The sequence below is a fragment of the Cardiocondyla obscurior genome, linkage group LG27 (assembly GCF_019399895.1).
Source record: "Cardiocondyla obscurior isolate alpha-2009 linkage group LG27, Cobs3.1, whole genome shotgun sequence".
Classification (NCBI taxonomy): Eukaryota; Metazoa; Arthropoda; class Insecta; order Hymenoptera; family Formicidae; genus Cardiocondyla; species Cardiocondyla obscurior.
In genome coordinates, this window is record NC_091890.1 from 1,667,345 (window position 1) to 1,693,238 (window position 25,894).

General features: G+C 38.8%; 4 protein-coding genes and 2 non-coding genes across 10 annotated transcripts in view; 3 read left to right on the plus strand and 3 right to left on the minus strand.

Annotated features, from left to right (window-relative positions):
- Positions 1-31: 31 nt before the first annotated feature.
- Positions 32-10,134, plus strand: Msk (importin-7 msk). 2 transcript variants are annotated; one of them, XM_070673070.1, is made up of 19 exons: positions 32-246; positions 1,004-1,085; positions 1,160-1,310; positions 1,400-1,558; positions 1,660-1,816; positions 1,891-2,081; positions 2,153-2,326; positions 2,406-2,551; positions 2,620-2,783; positions 2,901-3,020; positions 3,165-3,491; positions 3,578-3,764; positions 4,095-4,411; positions 4,523-4,749; positions 4,862-5,067; positions 5,137-5,409; positions 5,514-5,657; positions 5,768-5,865; positions 10,011-10,134. In XM_070673070.1, the coding sequence occupies exons 1-18, from the start codon at positions 163-165 to the stop codon at positions 5,833-5,835; spliced, it is 3,177 nt and encodes a 1,058-aa protein (XP_070529171.1). In that variant the 5' UTR covers positions 32-162; the 3' UTR covers positions 5,836-5,865; positions 10,011-10,134. The 2 variants fall into 2 exon arrangements, with proteins under 2 accessions (XP_070529171.1, XP_070529170.1); XM_070673069.1 differs by lacking the exon at positions 10,011-10,134 and having other exon boundaries at positions 5,768-8,648.
- On the minus strand, positions 9,594-11,340 carry Ubce2m (NEDD8-conjugating enzyme UbcE2M). The gene is made up of 4 exons (XM_070673093.1): positions 11,024-11,340; positions 10,850-10,944; positions 10,465-10,671; positions 9,594-10,349 (listed from the first exon to the last, which is right to left on the minus strand). The coding sequence occupies exons 1-4, from the start codon at positions 11,124-11,126 to the stop codon at positions 10,209-10,211; spliced, it is 546 nt and encodes a 181-aa protein (XP_070529194.1). The 5' UTR covers positions 11,127-11,340; the 3' UTR covers positions 9,594-10,208.
- A 156-nt stretch (positions 11,341-11,496) lies between these two features.
- S6kl (S6 Kinase Like) overlaps positions 11,497-25,894 on the plus strand; it is a 40,574-nt gene continuing 26,176 nt past the window's right edge. The window contains exons 1-8 of one of the 4 annotated variants that reach the window (XM_070673082.1): positions 11,497-11,601; positions 12,282-12,422; positions 12,575-12,675; positions 12,781-13,048; positions 13,120-13,204; positions 13,308-13,415; positions 13,501-13,659; positions 13,819-13,907. In XM_070673082.1, the coding sequence (XP_070529183.1) occupies positions 12,366-12,422; positions 12,575-12,675; positions 12,781-13,048; positions 13,120-13,204; positions 13,308-13,415; positions 13,501-13,659; positions 13,819-13,907 (867 nt within the window). In that variant the 5' untranslated portion in view covers positions 11,497-11,601; positions 12,282-12,365. Of the gene's footprint in view, positions 11,602-11,666; positions 11,815-11,844; positions 12,101-12,281; positions 12,423-12,574; positions 12,676-12,780; positions 13,049-13,119; positions 13,205-13,307; positions 13,416-13,500; positions 13,660-13,818; positions 13,908-25,894 lie in introns of those variants that run through there. The other 3 variants (XM_070673083.1, XM_070673080.1, XM_070673081.1) reach the window with 3 other exon arrangements.
- Trnaw-cca (transfer RNA tryptophan (anticodon CCA)) lies at positions 14,027-14,098 on the plus strand. Its single transcript has one exon. It is a non-coding gene; the product is annotated as a tRNA-Trp (tRNA).
- On the minus strand, positions 14,220-14,293 carry Trnan-guu (transfer RNA asparagine (anticodon GUU)). Its single transcript has one exon. It is a non-coding gene; the product is annotated as a tRNA-Asn (tRNA).
- LOC139112210 (protein bangles and beads-like) lies at positions 16,601-24,535 on the minus strand. The gene is made up of 3 exons (XM_070673076.1): positions 24,189-24,535; positions 18,664-19,193; positions 16,601-18,564 (listed from the first exon to the last, which is right to left on the minus strand). The coding sequence occupies exons 2-3, from the start codon at positions 19,183-19,185 to the stop codon at positions 17,569-17,571; spliced, it is 1,518 nt and encodes a 505-aa protein (XP_070529177.1). The 5' UTR covers positions 19,186-19,193; positions 24,189-24,535; the 3' UTR covers positions 16,601-17,568.

Sequence of the window (25,894 nt, forward strand, 5' to 3'; positions counted from 1 at the left end):
TCCACGCCGCCATGTTGTTGTGTCACGTGACCCGCACGCAGGCAGGCGAGGAGCTGAGGCAGCAGTGAGGTGAATGCGCCGGGTCAAGTCCGGTGCTGGGAGAGTCGATCGCAAAAATTCAGGCGTCTAATTAACACAGGCGAGCTGAGGCGGCCCGGAACGATGGACGCGCGTAAGCTCACGGAGCTGCTGCGGGCGACGATCGACCCCGCGCAGCAGAAGGAAGCGGAGGGCCAACTCACCCAGGTACGTAGACGAATCCCCCCCTTCCTCCCTCCGCGAGGGTATCGCGAGAGGCGGAAAACGTGCTGTGCAGATTCCGCCTGGCGGTTAGGGTACGGGCCGAACGATCGGGCGGCCGGAAAGGAGGCGAGAAACGATTTTTTATGCGGCACGAAAACATGTGCTTTGATTCCCCGGGCCCATCCTTGCACGTGCGCGGGATCGTGGGACGCGTCCTTGCCGAGGACAATGCCGGCGTGCTCGGCGACCTTCCCGCCGCCGCCGCGGGCGCCTTCCCTTCGTTTCGCTGACGCTGATCCTCGCGAATGCCTCCGCGCGAGCTCGCCGCCGACGGGAGAAACGAGATCGCGACGGCCTTTGTCCGGGTGGGCCTCACGTTCGACCTCCTCGGGCGATAGCGCGCTAACCTCTTCTCACCCGCGACAAGGAAATTCTCCGTGACATTTTTGACCCTCGACGTGGAACATTGTTCTCGAGATCGTATATCTCCCGAATAGGCACGGATATTTTTGTACATCGCGTGCTAACGTGCTGTATCATCCAGCAAAATTATTCCAACATGGCCTGTAATTTTGCCATTTACATATCGCTATCGTATTACTTTTATATATATCAAACATATGAGTATACATATATGTATAACGTGTAAGTTATCTGTTAGTCATACGCTCTATATGTTCTGGAAGTTCATTCATAAGTACATTAGAGCTGTGATGACGCCGAAGCAATGCTGCAACGATATTATGCTTAAATTTTTCAGATTCACAAAATTATTGGCTTTGCACCGACACTCTTGCAAGTAGTAATGTCAAACGAGGTTGATATGCCTGTCAGACAAGCCGGTAATTATTTATCTGTTACAGTGAAAACAACAGATAAATTATGAGGCGTGATATTTTATTATTTTTTTTTATAGGTGTAATTTATCTAAAAAATTTAATTACTTCAAATTGGGCGGATAAAGAAAACGACAGCGGACCCATAGAATTTAGCATTCATGAACAAGATCGTGCAATGATACGCGATGCCATAGTAGACGCCGTGGTACATGCTCCTGATTTAATTAGGCAAGTGGCAATCTGACTTACGTTATTAATTTAAAAAAATGTACGTTTGCATATTAAAGTTATAGCGTATGTGTATTTATTATGTTTAGAATACAATTAGCAGTATGCATCAGTAATATAGTTAAATATGACTTTCCCGGACGATGGACACAAATAGTAGACAAAATTACAATATACCTTCAAAATCCGGATGCTTCGTGTTGGCCTGGTGTTCTCCTCGCGCTGCATCAACTTGTTAAAAATTTCGAGTATGTTGGTTCATTCATTTTTGATAAATGGGTAATAAAATGCAATCAATTATGTGAGAAATACATTTATAGCGCTTGAATTCTTTTATTCTTGTAACTAGGTACAAGAAAGCAGAAGAGAGGGGACCATTAAATGAAGCAATGAACTTGTTATTCCCTATGATCTATCAATTGATATTACGCTTATTGCCAGATCCATCTGAGCAGTCTGTTCTACTTCAGAAACAGATATTGAAAATTTTCTTTGCGCTTACACAGGTATATATAAATAAGAATCATAACTATGTTTTAAAATTATGAATTGAAAAATATAAAACTTAATAATCCTGCAGTACACGCTTCCCCTTGATCTTATTTCGAGAGAGGTGTTTTCACAATGGATGGATGTGGTAAGACAAATAGCCGATAGACCGGTACCGCCAGAAACTAATAATCCAGATCTTGATGACGACGAACGCGCGGAACTACCTTGGTGGAAATGTAAAAAATGGGCGTTGCATATTTTACACAGAATGTTTGAAAGGTAAAATCATAAATCGAAAATAATAAACGTGCGAAGATATTCATGCTCTGATTTATTAATATTAATTACAGATACGGTAGTCCAGGAAATGTGACCAAAGAATATAAAGAATTCGCTGAATGGTATTTGCAAACCTTCAGTGCCGGTATTCTTGAAGTTCTTCTAAAGATCTTGGATCAATACCGTAGGAAAATTTATATTTCTCCTAGAGTAATACAGCAATCAATCAATTACATTAATCAAGGGTAAGGGCCAATTTATGTATTTATAAATATTTATTCCAGCTTTAAAGAATTTAATAAAGTAATTAAAAAAAAATTTTAGGGTGAGCCACGCATTTTCTTGGAAATTTTTGAAGCCTCACATGTTTGAAATTATACGTGACGTTTTATTCCCCATTCTTTCGTATTCTGCTGCCGATGACGAGCTGTGGAATACTGATCCCTATGAATATATTAGAGTAAAATTCGGTAAATTAAAATTGATTAAAACTTATTAATTTAAACATAAAGTACCTTACTTATTAGTATGTTTTCAGATATTTTTGAGGATTTTGTATCACCGGTAATAGCAGCACAAACATTACTGCACTCTGCTTGTAAAAAGCGCAAAGATATGTTACAAAAAACAATGCAGTTTTGTCTAGAAGTGTTAACTAGTCCAAATGCAGATCCGAGGCAAAAAGATGGTGCATTACATATGGTATATTTTTTAATCAGTGTTTATCACCTAAATTTTTTTTACGATCGTAATTTTTTAATTCTTTTACGTATGTGTTTCATACATTATTAATGTAATATATAAATTTGTTTTATTTAGATTGGAAGTTTAGCCGATGTTTTATTGAAAAAGAAGGTCTACAAGGAACAGATGGACAAAATGTTATTGCAATATGTATTTCCCGAATTTAATAGCCCCCATGGACATATGCGAGCAAGAGTAAATAATTTTTTTAATTATTACCATAATTATGTAATATACGTATATTACATAATGATAATGTTCGTTATTATGTAATACATTTGTATTACGTAATAATGATAAGAATATTCAGTATAGTAACAATGATGTAATTATTTTTAGGCCTGTTGGGTGATGCATTACTTTTCGGAAATCAAATTCAAATCGGAACAAATTTTAGTGGATGCTGTGAGATTAATTACAAATGCTCTTCTAACGGATAAAGATTTACCAGTTAAAGTTGAAGCTGCCATAGCACTTCAAATGATGCTTTCGACACAATCAAAAGCTCAGAAATACATCGAACCATTAATTAAACAGATAACGCTCGAATTGTTAACTATTATAAGGCAAACTGAAAATGATGATTTGACAAATGTAATGCAAAAAATTGTCTGTACATACACTGCACAATTAATTCCTATCGCTGTAGAAGTTTGTCAACATTTGGTAAGAAATTTCACGATGTATAATATTAAAAAAAATTATATAATAGAATACTGTTATGCTATATTTGTTATATATTTTTTATCTAGGCTGCTACATTTAGCCAAGTGCTTGAAACAGATGAAGGTAGTGACGAAAAAGCGATAACAGCAATGGGTCTTCTGAACACAATAGAAACTTTACTAACTGTAATGGAAGAACAACCACAAATCATGTTACAACTTGAACCAATTGTTCTTCAAGTAGTAGCGCACATATTTGGACATAGCGTAATGGGTATGTTTTTTATATTTAATTTTGTTTTTTTTATACAGAGTGTTGTGTAAGTCGAGATTAATCGCTCGAGAAATAAATAAAGGGGATTTAAGACAAGAAAAAAAGTTCATACAGACGTAAGTTTAAAAAAAAAAAAAAAAAAAAAAAAAATGCGACTGACTTACGGAATACCCTGTATATAAAAAGAAATTTTAATTAAGATTTAATGAGGCTTTAGCATGCATTTAATTATTTAAATAATTTTTGGGTTATTTTTTCTTAGTGTATATTTCTTTGGCGTATTAATTATGTTATAAGTATAACAAAAAATATCTTTGTTTTCTCATTTAGAATTTTATGAAGAAGCCTTGTCGTTAGTTTATGATCTAACGGGTAAAGGTATATCTGAAGATATGTGGAAAGTCCTAGAGCTCATGTATCAACTCTTCCTAAAAGATGGTTTTGATTATTTCACTGATATGATGCCTGCGTTACATAATTATATCACTGTCGATACTCAGGCGTTTTTATCAAATGAAAATCACATTATTGCCATGTTTAACATGTGTAAAGCGGTACTGACTGGTGAAGGTGGGGAAGATCCTGAATGTCACGCTGCCAAGTTGTTAGAAGTTATTATTTTGCAGTGTAAAGGACATATAGATCAGGTAAAATCCAAAAAAAAATTACGTAAAATCCATAAAAATTACATGCAAATAAATCTAACAGTGATCTGTAAAATAATGCAATATAATGTGAATTAATCGATTTACTTTTAGTGTATACCATCACTTGTGCAATTAGTTCTCGAACGCTTAATGCGCGAAGTTAAAACTTCAGAGCTGCGAACTATGTGTCTTCAAGTTGTCATTGCTGCTTTATATTACAATCCTGCACTTTGTCTCCAAACAATGGATAGATTACAAGGAAATTTTGATCAATCAACAGAGCCGCTTGCTTCGCGTTTTATCAAGCAATGGATTAATGACACAGATTGCTTTTTGGGGTAGATATTTTTATTATAAAATTATTCTTTTATGATATTAAAATAATAGTATTGTTTTTAAAATATTAATTTTTATATTTATAACATTAAATTTTATGATTTGTCCTCACAGCTTGCATGATCGTAAATTGTGCGTTCTTGGATTGTGTACGTTAATTAGTATGGGTCCTGCGAGACCACCGGCTGTCAACGAATGTGCAACGCAAATTATTCCATCCTTAATCTTGCTATTCGAAGGTTTAAAAAGAGCATATGCCGCTAAAGTTACAGACGGCGATGACGATGAAAATGATGAGGAGGAAAGTGATATTGATGAAGGTAAATACTTATATACGTTCGTATATAAAAGGTAATAAACATAATGAGCTAATCAAATTTGACTTTTAGAAGTTTTATCATCTGACGAGGATGATATTGACGATACCAATCAAGAATATCTCGAGAAATTACAAGATAAGATAACACGAACGTCTGCTCAACATGGTTTTAACGTTAACGCGAGTATTCAAGATGGTCATGGTGACCATAGATCAGATGACGATGATGACGATTCAGAATACGACGGCAACGAAGAGACTGCTCTTGAAAGCTATACTACACCTTTAGATACAGATGATTCTAACCAGGATGAATATGTTGTTTTTAAAGAAGTCATTCAAAGTAAATATCTAAAATAAACTCGAGATAAATTTATTTCGAGATATACCTGTACATTTCGCTAATTTTAAAATGTTTCTTTTTTTTTTTTTTTTAATTATTATTAGATATTGAAAGAACCGATGTGGCCTGGTATAGAGCCTTAACAAACCTGTTAAGCCCTGAACAAGAAAAAGCTTTGCAAGAAATTATTCTTTTGGCAGATCAGCGCAAAGCAGCTTTAGAAAGTAAAAGGATCGAGCAAAGCGGAGGTAAATCTATACTGCTGTTATTAATTAATAACTTATTTTAATCTTTAAATTAATCTATATATTTCTTTAATTTATAATTATTTATGTTTTAATCCTGTTAATTTTTCTAGGTTATGTCTTTCACTCACAGACTGTGCCCACCTCGTTTAATTTTGGTGGAACACCTTTAAGTCGATAAAGACTTATATTCATTTCAATTTTAGATTAAGTAAGTAAACAAATTACACAAAATCTAAATTGGACATTTGTAGTACATGATTATTACTATATGACAATTTTGAAAATATTACGCATTTCCTATTTACTATTTTTGTGTAAACTAATTGTATATTAATAAGGCAATTAACAGTCTTTAATATGATAAAATTTTATCGTCAGGAAATGAGTTTTGTGCATACTGTTTTATTAAAAGACAGCAGATTTGCTTTTTAGTTTATCATGAGAAAATGTATAGACTCTTTATACATTTATTATACATAACAATTTAATTTTTGAATTACATAAAATATAATTTCTTAGATATTATTCCGTATCTAGCAAGCTATTACGCGTTTTCTTAATAACGTAAAGTTATTTTGAATTATGATATTGGAATATTTTTCTTAATATATCTTTTTGGTTAAGAAAATTTTAACATAGCTTGCTAGACCTACTTATTATTATCGTATAAAATGTATATTTAATCTCAATTATTTGCCTCGATTTAAAATTATTTTTAGCGAAAAGGAAATTGCTAAATTTATAAAATATATGTTACAAAAATTATATTAAATTGTTGGTATAAATATATCAAAAGAAAACTTTTGAGTATGTGTATCAACTAAGTTATTTGACGTTACTAACAATTAATTTGGTAGATTATACTGTATGGTTTTGAGATCTGTTCGCGGAAAGCTATCCCGCTAAAAGCTATAAATGCAACTTGTCACGATTATTAAACGTAATTTTGTAAAACTGTTTGCTTATCAGAAAATATTTAGGTAAGAGTAATTTAGACTCCTAAATAAACACTTTTTTTTTTAGTTTTTGTTTAAATGTATATTGTATCATATATGGTCAAACATTTTTTCTGCAGTTACCGATCACTTTACATAAATCCCAGCACAGCTTGCTTTATTTTGAAAAAGTTTCTGCCATATTTAGGCTGTCCAAACTATACCCTGAAAGACGGAGCTGCGAATGATTTAATGAAGCACTTTAAATAGTTTCTCTAAGTGTAATAAAATATTTATCACCGTGGGTTTTATGGATTTATTTGTCCGTATTGTATTATAAAAAAAAATTATTAACAGACAGAAAATAAATCTAAGCAGAGCTCCTTCTTTCGCGAGGTACTGTAATTATGTAGGACGAACTCGGAGCAGAAATAAACTATGAATATCAGAGCCCAAAATGATAAAGGCGTACAAAGAAGAGGTGTTCTGTGCTGTGGTTAGTGAAATGATTGCTGTATAAGAGAGTGCTTTTTCAGAATGCAAAAGAACGCATTTGTCAATTACTTATTACGTATATTACTTATTTGGTAATGAAACTAGGTTGTCAACATTTTGTTCGTAAGGATATATTCTTTTTTTTACGATATATACTCAACTAAACTTTTATTTTTTTTTTTTTGTCATATACAAGGCTTACTTGTTTGTCATATAAAGCTGCAAGAAATTGCTGTGCAATAATTTTAACCACGTTTAATTCAAATTCAGTTTCTTTATTGAAGATTCTGTATACAGGGTGCATGCAAATACAGCGGATAGCATAAAGAAACAATATAAAATAAAATAATTGTTATTCATTAATTTGTTAAAAATTAAAAAAGCATTGACTTTCCATTATTTTATAACTTTTGAAATTTTAATAATAATTTTTCAAAAATATTGCTGTAAAATATTTTACGAAAACATTATTATTCATACAAAAAAAAGTTTTGTAATTTTTTAATACATCTAAAGCACATTAAAAAATCCTTATCTTTTTTTATTTATTTGTTACAAATATTATTAGCTTCTTAAAGTCTAATAATATTAATAGTATAGTTCAAGGATGTAGAAATGTATGTGTATTGCTCAATATTAAAAAAAAAAAATGTTTATTACATAATATGCGCACGTCTCGAATTTTAAAGAGTCAGGGATACTTTGCATGTAACAAAGTGATTCAATTTGTTTTAAATATTAAAAGAAATTACATAGTTATGATTAGTATATTATTATAATTTGAATGATTCTAATTGATGGATTAATTTAATCATATTTACATACAATTGTATACTTTGTAGTTTATTTTTTTTTGCAGTACCCTGCTTTGAGATTGACTCGTTTGAAATTATGACTTTAGATTTCTTGCAGTGTTTATCAGAGATATTATATGCATGTACAGCATAAAAGTGATTTTTCGTATCGTATCTATTTCGTAAACAGTATACGGATGCAATCAAATAAAAACTATCAGGCTTCGCACTTTAATCCGAGACTCGCGACCCATTATTTGGTACGGTTAAACTTTTTGCATGTGGAAATGTTTATTGATTGCGTAATTTTTAAACGAGAATATTTTTAAAAAAGTGCCTTTGAGACGTTGACGCGCAGAGGGGACCTAAATTAAAGAATACAGCGAAATAAGCTGTAGGTCGGAGTGAGGCCAGGACACTTCTCTAGTTCATAAGTTCTATAAGTACTGTATTAAAGAATAATAAATTAATAATTAATAGAAAGAAGAGACGGGAAAGCTGTCCCTTTGCTCTTTAGGATACGACCCGTAACTTCTTTGTAATGAATATTTAGCACCCACATATTCTCTCCGTAGTTTTTATATAATGAATGAAATAAATTATAAATAATCGTAGCGGCGATGAGTTTTATGATAAAATCACATATACGCTTAAGTCTTGATATTGTATAAACTGATAAGAGGTAAGATAACTATACTGGTGCTTTAATATACGAATGAAGTTTATAGAAACTTCATCATTAAACGGAAAATGTAGTTTCTATTGTATCTGTCATTTATTTATTAATCCAAGACCTTTATTTCTCTGAAGTTTACAATATGTTTTGTGAATTAGCATTTAGCTCTCTTACATCTGTCTAATTAAATATATTTAGTAAACAACAAAATATATGCAATCTTAGAGTAATTTGGAATTCACAATCGTAGATTATTTTAAAAGTGAAAATGTTTTAAAGGATAATTAAGTTAATTGTTTTATTGTAAGAAATAATTTATGCCTAAGAGATAAGAATTATCTGCTGCATAGATACAATTGATCTCAATGATCTTTTAATCTTATTTTTACCAGCGATTGTATATATTTACTATTATGAATTCCAACGTGTATCCAGATTGAGGATATATACGATGTTACCTAAATATTTCGATTTATACATCAATACGAGGGCAAGTAGCAGAAAGAAGTACTGGTGGCACATTTTAACACACTTTGTTATATAAGTATTTCTGTGATTCTTGCATGTATCAATTTTTCTAAACTACATTGAGATATGCTCAATTATTTTATATAGACTGTACAAGCGTGACATTCAAAATATACTTTCCAACGTTTCTAGTAATTATGGAATATAATAAATTAAATTTTGTAGCGTAACAAGTCTCACAATTGTATTGTAATCTCGTAATTGTTAACAGCCGTCGTTGAGAATCCGATATGTACGGATTTTCTCAAACGGCGCTTCGCATATAAGAAGCACGGCAATGTCTCGATGCGCCTATGCTTGGCACGAGGCACTACCGTGCCTCTTGACAAATGCTGTAAGGTTTGTACTTGTATGTACATAAAGCAAATTAATCTCCTCGCTTAGTGTGAAATAAATTCTCAAATTTGTTTCATAAAAAGATATCGAATCGTTATTTTTTTATGTTTATTAGAAACTTGTTTTGTCGGGTGTAAAAATATGCTATTTGCGAAAATCCAAACAAAAAAAATTTGCAGTTTTGTAACAGCCTTATATTCCATTCTCAGTCAATACATAAGTTACTTGTACATAGATTCAAATGAAAAGCAGATTTTGATAGATGCTACAGTGAAAAAATCATGAAAATGTTGGATTGTACCCCCTAGAAAATAAATATTTTATAAATTAAGGTATCTATAAAAACATGAAATAGGTTTAAAAATTCAGAATCCGGAAACATTCTAGTTTCGGATCCAGAATTATAAGTGTATAACACAATTAAATCACGTCGTAACATCTATTATCTGCCGAATGTCAAACCATAATTCTATGATCCCTTCAACACTGCACTTTAAATTCACTAAAATAACGCCATGGCCAATAAACATTTTTTGTAATGCTTGAATGTATCAGATATTTAATTAATGATGCATTCTATTTATTCTAGGTATGCTGATGAACAAAGACACCCTGATTAAATGTGTATAGGCCTGGCAAGACACAAAGAAAGTAAATATGTTAATGTTATCACACAAGTGATAATGAGGACACTGTGTGGCCCTACATTTATTTCAAAGTTTAGGATCTCTTCACCTACAGTGAGTCCTTGGAGAAGTGTGTACAGTATTGACGGCGAGGCACTGTATCACTTGAGACACCGTTCAAAATAATAGGATCCTACATAACCACCTCGCATTGCTTTTGCTACATTTTGTTCAAAAGCCCTTCTGTTATTTTGTAGAACTTCAGCTGCATCCTTATTTAATGGATCCTCAGGATTTGGTTCCTTTAAAAAATATTTTTCTTTCAACTCAAGTAAAAATATTATACTTGTGGATGTTGAAAATATACAGCAATTATAGAAATTTATATAATAAAAATATTAGCAAAATAAAACCTACTAAAAAGAGGTACTGGAGACCATATACGATGGAATTGATTGTGAGTACAGGCTTCCAGTCTTCTCTCAAAATATTCAGGCACACATTGCCATCCAAATCAATATTAGGATGATAAACCTGAGTCTCACATTTTACCTTGGGTGGTTCATGCGGGTAATTGGGCCCGACTTTGAAACTAAATACGAACCTACCACCTTTGTAAAATCCCTGAAACATTAACAAACTTTGAAATCTTTAAATACAACACACATTGCCAGTTGTTTTGAAAAGTTGTAGATTGTAAACACAAAAAGCGTGTCCAAGATTTCCGACGGGGTGACGAAACTGACGCTGACTTGACCAATCGTAAGGAACAATAAGTAGATCCAGACGATTAATTACTCACTTCATCTGGACAGATGATTAATTTAAAGCTTAGCAAATCGTCAGGATCTGGAAATTCCGTGCCGCACGTTTTCGGGAGATTGAGCTCGTTTATGTCTGCAAAAGAAAGAGAAGGTGCGCCAGGTGAAAGAAAATTAACAGTTGAGCGGGATACGTCGCGCTGCGTGCCTCGCACCTTTTGTAATCCTCAGCTGTGCCGCGGACGCCTTTTTCTGGGTGCCAGCCTTGGGTGACTCGCCATCTTTTTTCGCTTGTTTCAACGAGAATAGCTTGATCATAGTTAGACCGCGCGTTCGACGCCGATACGGGCTGACATACAAGAGCCTCGGACACGGGCCGCGGTTGCGGACGGCATACAAAAATCGCCCTTGAGAGCCCACAGATTTTTTGACACCACGGGGGGAATCAATTGCTTGCACGGTTGGTCCCGCAAAGTCGTACGCAACACGCACAGGCGGCGCAGCGTCTGGTGTCACATGGACGGACGGTCACGAGCGCCGCTGATGCCACGGCGTCGCAAGGCGCGACATTTTTTATTCAGAATCGGTAAGGCGCTCTTTTACCCGAGTAGTTCGGCAAAAGTGTTGGCGTCTTCTCGAACAGATAGCGCCACAGGTACCTTTCGTGGAGGGAGCGCATTAGAAGCCTACAGCGCCTACAACCGTTAGACGACGAGCAACGGACGGCCGCGCTTGCGAGCTTCAAAGCTGAGACGCTTTTCTTCGGCAGAGCTGGTGATAATTGCACAAATGGGTGAGTCATTATTTGCAACGCAGCGCAGCTTCCACTTGACACAGTTATGGTCCGAGGAAACGAAGGTCTTGGCAAACATTATGCGTATTCAATGACAACCGCCGGACATTCTCGTTGCGCGGGTTCGCGGATGGTGTTTCGCGCTTTGAAGTGTGTTGGAGTGCGAAATTTCGTCACGAGATACGTGATTCAGCGTTTCGACCTCACGGAAAGGTACGCTTGTTTAGCTGCTATTCAGTTACGTGCGCTATTAATAGAATGCTCGAGTGAGATTACGAACATTTCGTGTGCATAAGTTTAAGTATTTGAAGACGTTTCGCGTCTTCGTTTCGTTTGCGGACATCACCGTTGCGTTCGCGCATTGCGCATGATCGTCATCCGATATTGCGTACGTACATCACTATAAACAAAATAGTTTTTAACGATTTGTTGCGTAGTTAGTGCATTAGTTTCGTTATTGTATATTAGCGTGATTTCTTGTGCGAGATTTCGCATTCTGGTAATTTTGAATAAAGTGCACCTTTATCTTATGTAATAATTAATAATTTTTGTTTGTAATTGTTGAAGTGCGCGTGAGATAACAATGATATTACGCGCTGCACTTTGCGTCTTTGTACATCGCAATAATTTAGCGTACACACACGTCGGCATGTCGTATTAATTTAAAATAATCTTTTCAGCGGAATGACGCATCGAGTAGCGCCGCTTTTGAACCGTTCCGTCGTTTGAGAGGATCAACGATCAATCGTGGCAACGTCACTTGGATGGGCAACTCCAACACCAAAAGGAGCTATCATAATCATCAGAAGTATGATAGTCAGGTAGGTGTTGTTTGTAAAGTGTCTACTTATCATTTCGACATATCCTAACCTACAATATAAAATTACTTTTTATTATAAAAGTATCGGATTTGTTTTGCTTGTCGCGATTAAATACATGTTTCTTTTTTTATTAACATATTATTAATTTACAGTACAGCCTCAGTGACTTGCTTGGTGGGAGCTGCGTGAACAATTCAGCAGTACATGCTTCCAGTGAGGAGACAAGATCATGGTCCCGTGCTTCTTACAAGAGGTAATTTAATTTGGCAATAATATAACTCGCGATTAGTTTTTTTATAACAGTTCTGTAAATTCGGGATATCAAGAGACATTAAATTTATGTTTATTTGTTAATTAGTTGGACCAAAGAAGCTACACAGGACATTCATGGATCTTCCAAGACACTGTGGCCAGTTTCACGGTCCCAGTCAATATTCCTACCAGAATTTCCTGTCAAAGAGGTACCTCTAAAGACAGGATATGTCTTCTTAGATGTAATAGCTAAAGGTGCTTATGGACAAGTATACAAAGTACAGAAACAGGAAACTAGTCAAGTGTTTGCACTGAAGGTGATCAGCAAAGCTATGATTGTGGCTGAAAATTGTGTCAGACAAGCTAAGGAAGAGGTGAGTAAACATTTGACACTGCTAAAATATATTTATTTGATGTAATAAAAAATTTGACGTTTTATACATAGGCAGCAATACTGCAAATGATTGGACATCATCCTTTTGTAGTGAACTCTCTCCACAAATGGCAAGGCAGGAAGACATTGTATATATGTATGTATTTTGATTATTATTATTTAAGTTTTTAATTATAATATATTAAAATGCAGTCTTGTAAAAAAAAAAAAAAATATAACACATGTTAATAATATTACAGTAATGAAATATATCTCTGGAGGAGAATTATTTTCGCTAGTCAATGGGTATGGTTGTTTGCCTGAGAAAGTAGTTAGGATATATGTGGCTGAAATTGCCTTAGCTATAGGTAAGAATAATTTTAAAAACTTTTTATTAATAAAAAAAAAAACTCAGTTTGTATTTATGTAAAAGTATTTTTATTCTGTTTCTAGATTTTCTACATAATGCTGGTATAGTACATAGAGATCTGAAAACGACCAATATTTTACTTGACGAGGAAGGCCACACTGTAATTATCGACTTTGGTCTTGCCAAATGGCTGCATCGTACAGAACGCACAAATACATTCTGTGGGACACCTCAATATATGGGTAAGAAAATATATAAATATACAGTTGTAATAATACATATATGTCATCGTGCAATTTGTTTAAAATAATAGAGATTATTATTTTAACCGATTAATAATATTAATTTATACTTTTACATCGATTTGTTATTAATATTAATTTTTTATTGTAATTTTTCAGCACCTGAAATCTTGAAGAAGGAACCCTACGGACAGGAGGTCGATTGGTGGTCTCTAGGAGTTTTAACCTGCGTCTTACTCACAAATGAGGTATGTAATAAATTCAAAGTTCAAATTTATATATCATTTTATTAAAATTGTCTTTTGGTGTCGTATTGCGAGTTATCATTTTCGTTGTATCATTGTACTAGACGCAGAGAGTATCACAAGACTCCGTGGCGCAACGGTAGCGCGTCTGACTCCAGATCAGAAGGTTGCGTGTTCAAATCACGTCGGGGTCAAAGAATTTTTTTGCTCTTTAATTAATTTGTGCTAAATTTAATTTTGAAAGAAGTAAAAATTAATGACAAATAATTATATTTGAAATAAAGACGTCGATATATAATATATAGCAAAAAAATTCGCCCCCGGGTGGGCTCGAACCACCAACCTTTCGGTTAACAGCCGAACGCGCTAGCCGATTGCGCCACGGAGGCGTTTTACTGGACATTTCTTATGAGAACATTTACCATTGATTAATTTTTATTTTTTTTTCTTCTTAAAAAATTCAACCTTTAAATATTAATTTAAAAAAATTTAAGTCTTATAGAAAATGCAAAATTTCTATTGCACAAGTTAATTCTGCGTTTAGTTTGTATAGGCATTTACTTTAATAATATTTTTAACATCAATTATAATAATTGTTCCATAATTAAGTAGTTAAATTCTAAAAATTTTTTTTAATTCTCGTATAAGTTTAATGTAAGAAAAAGAAGGCTCTAGGGCACTTTTAAATAACGTTAAATAGTGTAAAACAGTATTAAGTTGCTTTTTTTTGATTTAACGAATATTACGTAGCTTGGTTATTAATATTAAACGAAGGCATTTAGTTTGAACGGCGATACTATAGGGAAATATAAACGAAACAACCTCCGTGTGGTAAGCCGCTAAATTCTTTTGATATATCTTTCATGTCTTGACATTTCATTGAATGCATTCACCTTACGCGCCTAAGTCTCGTACGATAGACTTGCCGTTCGCCCTTTGATGAATCGATGCATCAAGGGGAAATGTCGGCTCGACGATGCGACATTCGCGGGCAATTGCGCGACCGCTCGCGCTCTTATGCAAGTGCATTCTTTGCGGGAAGCTAATTCGTTACGGCGTTGCATTCGCACGAGAATAGAAAGGTATCGGTTGCGACGCCGTAAATCCGTAAATTGACTCTTCGTGGCAGTTTATTACACCCTTGACAGAGTGGCTCTCGGTAGAATTTATTGTCCTTCCTACGCTTTAGCGAATCCGAACGATTCTCCTCTGAGCTCAAAGTTAGACACTGAGATTATTCGCAATAAACTACAATCTGTCTCTGAAATTATTATAAAATATGCCGCACATATATTCTCTTCGGATTGCATTTTTATTTGCAACGTGCGTATATAAAATTATTTTTATATTTACTTGAAAGAAATCCGGACGTTTCTGTACTACTAATTAAAAGGTGCGTAAAATATCGACAAGTTTTTTCGTAATTCTATGTTATTTAGTAAAAAAAAAAAAAAATTGTAGAATTTCCATTGCGTCTCTCTCTCGTAGAAAAGAGTTGTCGGAACGTCTACGATTCTGAAACGCCGAGAGGCAGGTTTTATTTGATCTTATTGCGTAACGTAAACGATTTGTGGTTAAAGTGGACAAGCGATAAAGGGTTTAAGGGTCGTGAATTAAGGGGGTATTATCATTTACTCAATTCGCTGCCGGTGCGCGCTCGTTGTGCCTTGTTATTTCGTGTTAGAGAAGTGCGAAGATGTTTATCGGCTAGCGGAAGCCCCCGATTATCGTATCTGACCCGGCACGTACGTACTCTATGCGCGCTGTCGAGAACAACTAAGTGCTACTTTGCGAGTAACTCGTTAACTTATTACAACCGCGTTGATCCTCGTCGTTTTTGCGACGAAACGTGATATTATGATTGACAAATCGCGACTCATCGCGGGGACGATCTAACACTATAATCGCCGAATCTGTGCACCCTTCGCGATTTATCGACGAACAATGTGCCCTCGCATTCCCTCCGTTATTCTTTTTCGCGAACGTATTAGCTCGTTGAGCGAACGCGTCCGTTTTCCGGTCCTCCAGATTCTCAACAGACGTTTCGTGCGATCGTAGTTCACCGAGCGAAATCGCGTCTCGCATCGTCGGCGAGTTTTAATGATCAATTTGGATTCCTCGAAAAGATATTTTGTGCAAAGTTTTACACGTCGATAATATGTTAGGACATATTGCGTGTTGGAAGAAAATTACGTACAGTTGTACAGTGAAAAGGCAGATATGACGTTCGCTGCGGCGAGCGGCGAAAGGCAAGATACGGCGGCTGGCGTACGTGACTTTCCCGACCCTCGGCCGCCACATACGAGGGAGATAGTAGTAGTTCCCCCTTCAGTTCTCTGTGACCCGTGCTCCGCAACATATGTACGCGCGCGTGTGAGACTCGACGCACCCCACGCCAAGATCACATACGCTGACCGCCGTCGCAGCCCCACGAACGCCATTCCCGACGGTGAGTAATCTTTGATTATCACTAATCTTTGAAAGTTGCTTTTGAACGTATCGTTCGAAAGATACCTTCGTTTACGTAAGAATGGAGTCTCGTGGTTATCGCTATATAAAAATTTAAATTGTATATTTTTTTTTACACTTTCGTAAATGTATTAAAATTCTGAAAGACATTAAGATTCGAACCCGCTAGCTCGCGACGAAACGATTTACAGATGGGCGGTTGGTAGTAATACGAGATCGTCGAGGAATTCACAGTAATAATAATAATTATTATTATAACGATGATGATAGCAATAATACAAATAATAATATTAATAATAATAGTGGTACTGGTACTAAATCGTAATAATAATAATAATAATGACACATATATCTCTAAAAAGAAGACAGAGAGAGTCGAGCTACTTACTACATAGTTTGTTAGGATGAGTTTATCAGATGTTGCAGTGGGGTGTCATTCTTGGATACAAGGGGGGGGGAGAAAGGGGGGTAAGAGATATCGATCGGGGATTCAGGAAACGGGAGATATAGAGTTCGTCCCCGTGGACAGATCGCAATGTCCACCAGGACGAACAGGAATACCGCTCGGAGCCGGGCCGAACCGCATTCCGTGATAGACCGTTCGCGTGTTCTCCGTTTACCACGCGCCGAATTGCGAAGCGTCAAAACTCGCTCGTGCCGCAGCATCCGGTAACCCGCGATCGTTCCCGCGCTCCCGGAGATGCGCTCCCGAGATCGTAGGGCGCTGTCTAAGATCGGAAAACCCTACCCTATGGAAAGATCGATGGGATCGATGGGGTCGCCTTTTTTCTTTCTCCGCGCTCTCTCTCTCTCTTTCTCTCGTTCTCTCTTTATTTCTCTCTTTCGCTCTCTCCCATTCGCCCTGTGCGGTACTTTCACACTTTCCGGATTCATCGCTGAGAATGCTGCTTGCTTCCGGTATTCTCATGTTCGCACTCACACATACGCACTCGCACATATGCACACGTTCTTTCTCGCTTCCGCTCCTGTTGTCTCGCGACGAACTCGTGCCCACGTTCCGGTAACCAGAGACGCCGATGCCTGAGATCGTCCCGATCCTTAAGGGGAGCAATTCTCTTCTTTTTTTTTTTTTCTTTTCTTTTTTTTTTTCGTCCTCCTCCGAGATAATGCTGCTGCTGCTGTTGCTGCCGCGTTGTTGAGGTTACTTATCAATCAAGCCCTCCCCCGCCGAGATTTATTGCTCGGGTAAAGGGAGCAGTTCCCCCAGCTTAGGCTTGGCGTCCTTCTGCTGTTCTTCGGAAGACTTGTCCTCTTCGCTGCTCTTGAGCTCCTTACTGTCCTCGGATTTCTCTTCGGAGGAGTCACTAGAGCGTTCTTTCGCTTCTTTAGCAGGTTCCTGTTGTTGCGGCTGCTGCTGAGACTGCTGCTGAGGCTGCTGTTGTGGCTGCTGCTGCGGCTGGGATTTCTGTGGTTCCTCCGCGGCTGAAAGTTCCGACTTGGCTTGAGGCAGCTCGACCGCTTCCGCCGTGTCTCGCTTAATCTGGCTGGAATCCTGAGACTGTACCACCTGTTGTTCCTTGGCATCCTGAGCTAGTTGAACGCTAGAATCTGCGCTTTTCGCTTCCTTTTCGGCTTCTTTCTCGATAGCTTTCTCGGCTGATTTCTCTACGCTTTTCACCGGCTCCTCAACTTTGACGGCCGGTTGCTCGGCGGGTGCCGTTTCCAATTGTTCGCTTTTCTGTTCGGGTTTCGGTTCCTCCGCTATCTTAGCTTCGGTTTGTTCGATTTCGGCAGCAGGCGCGGATTTCTCTTGCGGCTGAGCTACGGGTGCCTGAGCAGCTGGGGCTACAGCTGCGGGGGCTGCAGCTACAGGTGCGCTACCGGCGGCGCCGATAGTAGCAGCGGGAGCGGAGGATTCTTCAGCCTCGCGAGTCACGCGATCGGGTTTGTCTTCCGCGACCTTTGCATGGGCGAGCGAATGACCCTCGGAATCCTTCGATTGTTCGGATTTCGCTTCAGGCTTCTTCTCCTCGGCGGGTGCTGGTTTTTCCGCGGGCTCTTCCTTCTTCGGGGCGGCCTGCGACGGCTCCTCCGGTTTCTTCTCCTCTTTCGGCTCTTCTTTAGCGATCTTCTCGGCGGCGTCGTCGGCACGCTTCTCGATGGCCACGGGCTTCTCGGCTGCGGGTTCGATCGCCTCCGCGCTCTTGCCTTCTACGGCTACTTGTTCCTCCTAAAAAAAAAAATAATAAAAAAAAAGTATGTAGAATTAGGAAATGAGGCTTAATTAAAAAACAATACGAGAAAAAATTATTTAATTTGGATAGCTTACTTTGCTCTCGACTGGAACTTCGACTGGTTCTTGCGGCACGGACTGCACGGATTCGTTACTTTCGGACGCCGCTTGATTGAGGGTCTCTTGCTCCTGTTTCTTTTCAGCTTCGGCGGTAGGTAGCACCTTCGGCTCCTCCTTCTCTTCGAGTTGTTCCTCGGAGGATTTAGACTGCCCCTGTGTTTCCTCGGACGGTTTCGCTTGCTCCGGCTGCAGAGGCTCGTCCTTCTTTGCCTCGCTCGGTTTGATTTCCTCGCTGGCGGGCTCGCTTCTCACAGCAGGCGCGTCAACTGCAGCGGCTGATTGCTCGGACTGCTGCGCTGGCTGGCTGGCTACCACAGTTTCCACGGGCGCGTTGCTTTGTACACCACTCGCAGCCGTCTCTGCTGCCTTCAGAGACTCTGGGGCGAGAGGTGCAACTGGCTGCGGCTCGTGGCCCTCGTGGTGATCAGCCACTGGCTTCGCGGCGATCATCTTCAGCCCCAGGAGGCACACCATCGTTACCACAGCGAATTTTATCATCGTGATATCTGATGAAAAAAAACATTCGATGCTAGGAATTTGTCGCTAAAATATCAAGTCGGTCAATTAAAATTTTTTTTTTTTTTTTCAACTTAATTAAATTGTCAGAATTTGTAGAAAAGCTGTACGGCGATTTAAATCTAGGAATATTATTTGCATCGACTGAACGCGTTTTGATCCGCATCGAGAAGGCATTGAGACGCGCGATTTTCCAGTTAGGCGAAACGAGCTATGAGGGACACGCCGTCGTTGCGACAGCTCGCCATGAATGGTCGGGACGAATATATGAATGGACGCGGTTGTAGATCTCGTAGGCGAAAGGACAATAGTTATGATTGCTAATAAGATGACGAGAGCCGGGGAGGGCTATGGGGAGAGACGGTAGCACCGCGTTAGATGTCGGATCACCCCAGGGTCTGCCTGAGAATCGGCAGGAAGGAGAGGGACGGATGACATTGAACCGAATGCATCGAATAAGGCGAACATTATAGTATTAATGACAGGATGCGTGCCCCTCACGCTCGTTACACGCTCACGTTTTACGTTTAACTTCTCTCTTCGTAAAACGCGGAGACGAGTCGCTTTTCTAGCCTGCCTTTTTTGCGTAGCTCTTGCTGATTAAAATTCATCACCATTGAATTAAATAACAATACATTTTAGTGTTGAGATTCCGATTAATTTGTGCGCTCGATCGCGAATCTTTGAACGTTGATTAAAAATCGCGAACCGTAATCTTGAAACAAGTTCTCGACGCGAGCCGTATTAAAAAATGTATATAAAAACGTGATACTTAATAATCCTGCATTTAATTAGTTATAACTGGAAAACTCCTAAAGCATAAATTATTCTCGAATCGCATACGCAGTAACGAAGAAACTGCTCGATCGCGGTAAACCGGAATGCACGGAAAGAGTTGATAGGAATGGCGAGAAGTAGCGATAAAGACGAGAACAACGAAAGTGATAAGTTACCGCGACTATTACGTTCTTGCCGAAATCGCTTTTTTTTTACCGTAATATTGACGACCCCACCGATGCCGTTTTTTGCGTCACGACAGAAAACGTTAGAAACCGAGTTTTCCCTCCCTCGCTTTTATTAAGAATCGCAATGCGCGTCTCGCGTGAGAAGTCGCTTGTACACTGACCGGCAATAATGGCCTGACGCTCTGCGGCGACGGCAGCTAACGTGCGTGAGCTAGCGTGGTGTGCGTCAGGCCACACCGCGGAGCGCGTACGTGAGCCGTGAAGCGCCGAGAGAAGCGAGAGGACGGGGGAAAATTTGGTGGGAGGCGTTCTCATGCTCTATCCCGCTCGCAACCCGTGCGTTTGAGAGAGAACGCATGAGTGGTCGCTAAGAAAAAGTTATAGGCGCACCTTCGTTCTCTCGCTTGCACGCGTTCGTGTTTATACGGGCGCGCAAGGATAGAAATAGATCGCAAGAGTACGCTATTAATTCTAGCATATACTTCAAGACATTTCGCGATAATGACAACCGAAATTGAAGACCCGTGTTACTAATGTTATTAAATATATAATTCTACGTTGCGTGTAATTTATTTTCGCGATAATTTTTCGACAAATATATAAATAATATCTCGAGAAAGAACGCATGGGAGGACGGTGCGAAACTGTTAGAGGTGCACCTCCGATCTCTCGCTTGCACGCGTTCGTGTTTATACGGGCGCGCAGAGATAGAGATAGATCGCAAAAGTACGAATTATAGCGTATACTTTAAGATTTTCGCGACTAATGATAACCGAAATTAAACACCCGTGCTACTGATATTATAAATATATAATTTTACGTTGATTGTAATTAATTTTCGTAATAATTTTTTGACAAATAAATAATGTCTTGAGAAAGACAATTTAAAATTCTGTTTTCTGTCTTGAGAAAGACAATTTAAAATTCTGTTTTCTGTCTTGAAAGACAATTTAAAATTCCATTTTCTGTCTTGAAAAAGACAATTTGAAATACCGTCTTTTTTAAATGTCTTTTTCAAGACAGAAAATGGAATTTTAAATTGTCTTTCTCAAGACAGAAAACAGAATTTTAAATTGTCTTTCTCAAGACAGAAAACAGAATTTTAAATTGTCTTTCTCAAGACATTATTTATTTGTCAAAAAATTATTACGAAAATTAATTACAATCAACGTAAAATTATATATTTATAATATCAGTAGCACGGGTGTTTAATTTCGGTTATCATTAGTCGCGAAAATCTTAAAGTATACGCTATAATTCGTACTTTTGCGATCTATCTCTGCGCGCCCGTATAAACACGAACGCGTGCAAGAGAGATCGGAGGTGCACCTCTAACAGTTTCGCACCGTCCTCCATGCGTTCTTTCTCGAGATATTTATATATTTGTCGAAAATTATCGCGAAAATAAATTACACGCAACGTAGAATTATATTTAATAACATTAGTAACACGGGTCTTCAATTTCGGTTGTCATTATCGCGAAATGTCTTGAAGTATATGCTAGAATTAATAGCGTACTCTTGCGATCTATTTCTATCCTTGCGCGCCCGTATAAACACGAACGCGTGCAAGCGAGAGAACGAAGGTGCGCCTATAACTTTTTCTTAGCGACCACTCATGCGTTCTCTCTCAAACGCACGGGTTGAGAGCGGGATAGAGCATGAGAACGCCTCCCTCCCCGTCCTCGCTTCTCTCGGCGCTTCACGGCTCACGCGCGTTCGCGGTGTGGCTGACGCACACCACGCTAGCTCACGCACGTTAGCTGCCGTCGCCGCAGAGCGTCAGGCCATTATTGCCGGTCAGTGTACCGCAAACCTCCTTTTATCTAGTTGCCCCAGCCGATTTTTATCACCGCGGTAATTATCGCAACCGAGGGCCGCCTCGTTTACGATAAAGAAATTAAAAAGAATCCGAATCGAACTCTTACAGCGGCCGAGATTTGAGTTTCCAAATTTTTACGCGGCATTAAATCCATGGCGGATATAATTGCGCCGGATGTACGGCGACGTAGTCGCAATAAACTTAATTACGAGTCAATTCAAGTACCGCAGCCGTCGACTTATTGTCCATACGTCACACGAGCATGTCCGTTAATTATTTCCTACACCGGTGATTACGCGAGAACGAACGGATGCGTGTTTGCCGATCTCGTCGTCGATGCAATCTCCCATTCTCCGTGCAACGCTCGACGGGGAGGGAAAATGAGAGAAAAGAGACGAGGCAGAGGAGGAAACGAAATTTTGAACGAGGCGCGCGACGCCGCGTTGCTCGCGTCGCGAATACAGATAAGCGCGAGCGGGTCGATAGACGCAGGAAATGCCTGTGAAAGATGATGGACACCGATTACCTTATCAAGATCATCAGAGGTGTAATAATGGTACCACGCTTACAAAGAAGCGTCGTGCGTGCGAAGTCAAGCGTTTCGACGTCAATGATTAGTCTTCTCTTCTCCTCTCTTTCTCTTTTTTTTTTTTCTTTGTCTCAGCCTTTAAGTTTTGCGGTAATTTCTGATTGCGGCGTGTTGAAAGAGAGCGGTGCGTGCTCGCTACGATCTAAGGTCGCAAAATTTCTCGGCGCTTTTGTTCGCAATCGCGCGATCTTTGCTCGCGTTAATCGCGAAATCGGTTCTTATTTGATTCATAGCTCGTTTCAATTCGTCTCGTCTCGAAGCGCAGGGATTCTACTGATTTTGTATAGGGACGCGCTTTACGTTTACCGATTGCAAAGTCCACCGTGGACGGTCGCCGGTTGGTGACCTCGAGTCGACGTCGCAGCGCAGGTAATTCGCAGATTGACGGATTAAGCCGGCTAATTAGGGGTCGGAAAGGAGCGCGCCGCGGAAGGGGGACGCGAAATTACGCAAATGCGCGCGGTTATTCCTTGAGAAATCTACAAATTATGTGTATAACGACTACGGAGCCGTGGCCAACACGCGGGGCAACGCGCGTTTCCTCCTTTTGCCCTCCTGAATTTCTCTTTATTAACTCTTTCGGCTGCGACACACGTTCAGGGATATGTTTGTAATAAAATTTAAACAGCACATCTGCAGTGCATTTCGAATAATTAAAAATAAAGAACAGATTCTTTTTGATGTACGCGTATGTCGCAAGAGTTGATGCAAATCGAATAAAAGAAATTTTCCCACGCGTCAAGTACGTTTCGGATTTACTGGAAATTAATGATTATTATCAAAAATATAATATTAATTACATGATAGCGATTAAAATTAAAATACGACTAAAATAGGAGCTTTTCTGTAATTGTTTGATCGTCTTCTAGTAGCGCAAAATGACGGCTTGATCGCAAGTGGTTTTAATAACTAAAGGGACAACGTTTGCCGTGGCATTTATTCTCGTTCGACGTTTTGAAAAACCGCATTTGCCGCGCCCCGACTAATTGAACGAGCGGATACAAGCGCGGATGGCGAACAATAGCATTATCGCGCTCCACTTTCAAAACTATCTGTCGCCGCCGTGGCGAAGTCGCGGCTCGGGATCGAGTCCTACGCGTATTGCGAAAGAAATGTCGTAGCTAGCTGCGAGCTTTGAGAAAAGTCTACTGCGCACAAACGCGAGGCTAATAATCATGCCAAATCCAATCAACCGCGTCAGTCGACCGCACATGTCACTGCGACTCGAGATTTCGTCAACCGGTCTCAATTATCCCAATGGAGTTAATTTTATTTTAACGTTAAGGTACGATTAAAAAAAAAAAAAAGAAAGGTAAATTCGATGGCGTGTCAGGAAACAAAGATTCACTTAATATTCGCATGATTAATTGAAGAATGAATATTTGCGAAAGGGAAATTTAATTAGCGCGGTGTTAAAATCCAGCGTAAGTTAATGAAGCTCGTCCTCGATTAATTAATCGGAATGTCAAGTCAAGTAATCCGATTGTGGCCGATGGATTCGTTAGAGATAGATTATCTTTCTGCCGCGTTAACCGGGTCTCAAGGGGTGACGAAACTTTGCGGAAAAAAAAAAAAAAAAAAAAAGAAAGAAAGAAACTACGAGTACTCACGGTCTTTTTCTCTTCTCCGTAAGCGTGGAAACTTCTTGCCAGTTGGCGTCAGGCACAGCGATGATCTTCTCTTCGGCTCTTCTTGCTCTTCGCAGATCGGTTCTCACCGGGTTCGCGCGAACTTCAATCGGGCGCGATTGATCGGAGACCGAAAGAACGCGGGGGAGATTCTTGTCCCTGTGTCTTTCCCTCTGTCTTCCCTCTCGTTATTTTCGCGCGCGTGCGATTACGCTCGTTTGCGAAGGACCGTTGGCGATCGGGATGAAGGTTGGGTCGTGTGTCGAGATGGAATCGCCGGGGCCTCGCTTATATACCCATTTACCCACCCATGCTTGGCGGCCAGGATCGCGCAAGGGGGGCCCTCTTCGTCGATCGAGCCACCGGGAGGGGCCCCTCTTTTAGTCTTCGTCGCCCTTCTTGGACTCTACCTCTTATCTCTCTCTTTGTCCTGGGCCTCCTCCTCTCCTTTTCTTCCTCCTACACCGCCTCTCGCATCTCTGCCTCTTCCTTCTCTCTTTCTCTATTTTTTTTTTTTATTTTTCTGCCCGATCTTGGCTTATTCGCCGATTTCTTTGCTCCTTTCTGGTTCTGGACCACACGTCTGCAGCTCGGTACCTCGTACACGGTCAGTCAAAGAGATCATAGGAAACGGATTTGTAATGTGGCTCGTGTTGCTGACCCAATGGGATCACGACTCGAGCGAATGTAACTCTTTAACCGCTGTTATCGTATACTATGTTCGAGATTAGGAATTTCTACTTCTCGCAAGACGACTACGACTTCTTACTATTACATTTTGTTATACTTTTTTATATTTATGTAGAGTAAATTATTTTCCGTTACGTATTTTAATTACCTGAGACGACAGTTTGAGATTTAGGCCTTTTGCTCAGGATCGAAACTACCAATTAGAGACTACTGTTTACGAAGCTTTTAACTACACTTAGAACCAATTATTAGCTTCTATTTAATTGTTAGTGTAATCAAAAATATCTTGAAATTTATTAATACTCATGGTTTTCTTTATCTATTTTTATGCACAATAATTCAATGCTCGTAGTTTCTTTTTTTTTTTTTATTTTATTTTAGTTTTTTAACTTATATTTTTTACATATGCGTTTGTTCTTATCACCGATCGCCGTGGACGCACCTGCATTCGTTGTATGGTGGTATGACGTGTCACGTTTGTGTTTTAAAAGCATTCATTTGGGATCATTCAATATATCGAGCGGAAGTACAATAGCAAAGCCACACAGACTCTATAGAACAACCTTGAATACATTTAGAAGAGTCAATCAGCATTTATCTTTCAATTTGCAGTAAATAATTTATTTAAAAAAAAAACAGGGCGAAGTCTTTTATAATTTTGCAATCAAGAAAATTACGTGAAATACATAAATCTTTCATTGCAAACATATTTTCTATGATCGTGTTATTTTAGAGCTACTCGGTAAATGTAGGATAAAATTTAGGATAATTATTTTATTGAGTGATTCAACCTGTAGACTTATTTATATAATTTGACTGGGGAATTATCGGCGTAGATTCTTCTTTTTAGTTTGACCTAACCAAGTCTCAACGGCAAACTTTGCGCTCGGTATTAACTTGCACGTTTTTCTCTCAATTCGCAAGCTTCTCTCAATGAAAGTAAACGAATGTCGCACGTGTCCAGCATGGTTAAATAACTAAAAGTGCACGACCAATTT

Excerpts from the sequence above, each read along its gene's own strand:
- Msk (XM_070673070.1), top strand. The coding sequence starts at position 163 with ATGGACGCGCGTAAGCTCACGGAGCTGCTGCGGGCGACGATCGACCCC. Across the intron at positions 247-1,003 it reads CGGAGGGCCAACTCACCCAG|ATTCACAAAATTATTGGCTT; the intron begins GTACGTAGACGA and ends TAAATTTTTCAG. Across the intron at positions 2,784-2,900 it reads AAGATGGTGCATTACATATG|ATTGGAAGTTTAGCCGATGT; the intron begins GTATATTTTTTA and ends TGTTTTATTTAG.
- Ubce2m (XM_070673093.1), bottom strand. The coding sequence starts at position 11,126 with ATGATCAAGCTATTCTCGTTGAAACAAGCGAAAAAAGATGGCGAGTCA. Across the intron at positions 10,945-11,023 it reads ACAGCTGAGGATTACAAAAG|ACATAAACGAGCTCAATCTC; the intron begins GTGCGAGGCACG and ends TTTCTTTTGCAG. Across the intron at positions 10,672-10,849 it reads TAATCATCTGTCCAGATGAA|GGATTTTACAAAGGTGGTAG; the intron begins GTGAGTAATTAA and ends TTAATGTTTCAG.
- LOC139112210 (XM_070673076.1), bottom strand. The coding sequence starts at position 19,185 with ATGATAAAATTCGCTGTGGTAACGATGGTGTGCCTCCTGGGGCTGAAG. Across the intron at positions 18,565-18,663 it reads AAGTTCCAGTCGAGAGCAAA|GAGGAACAAGTAGCCGTAGA; the intron begins GTAAGCTATCCA and ends TTTTTTTTTTAG.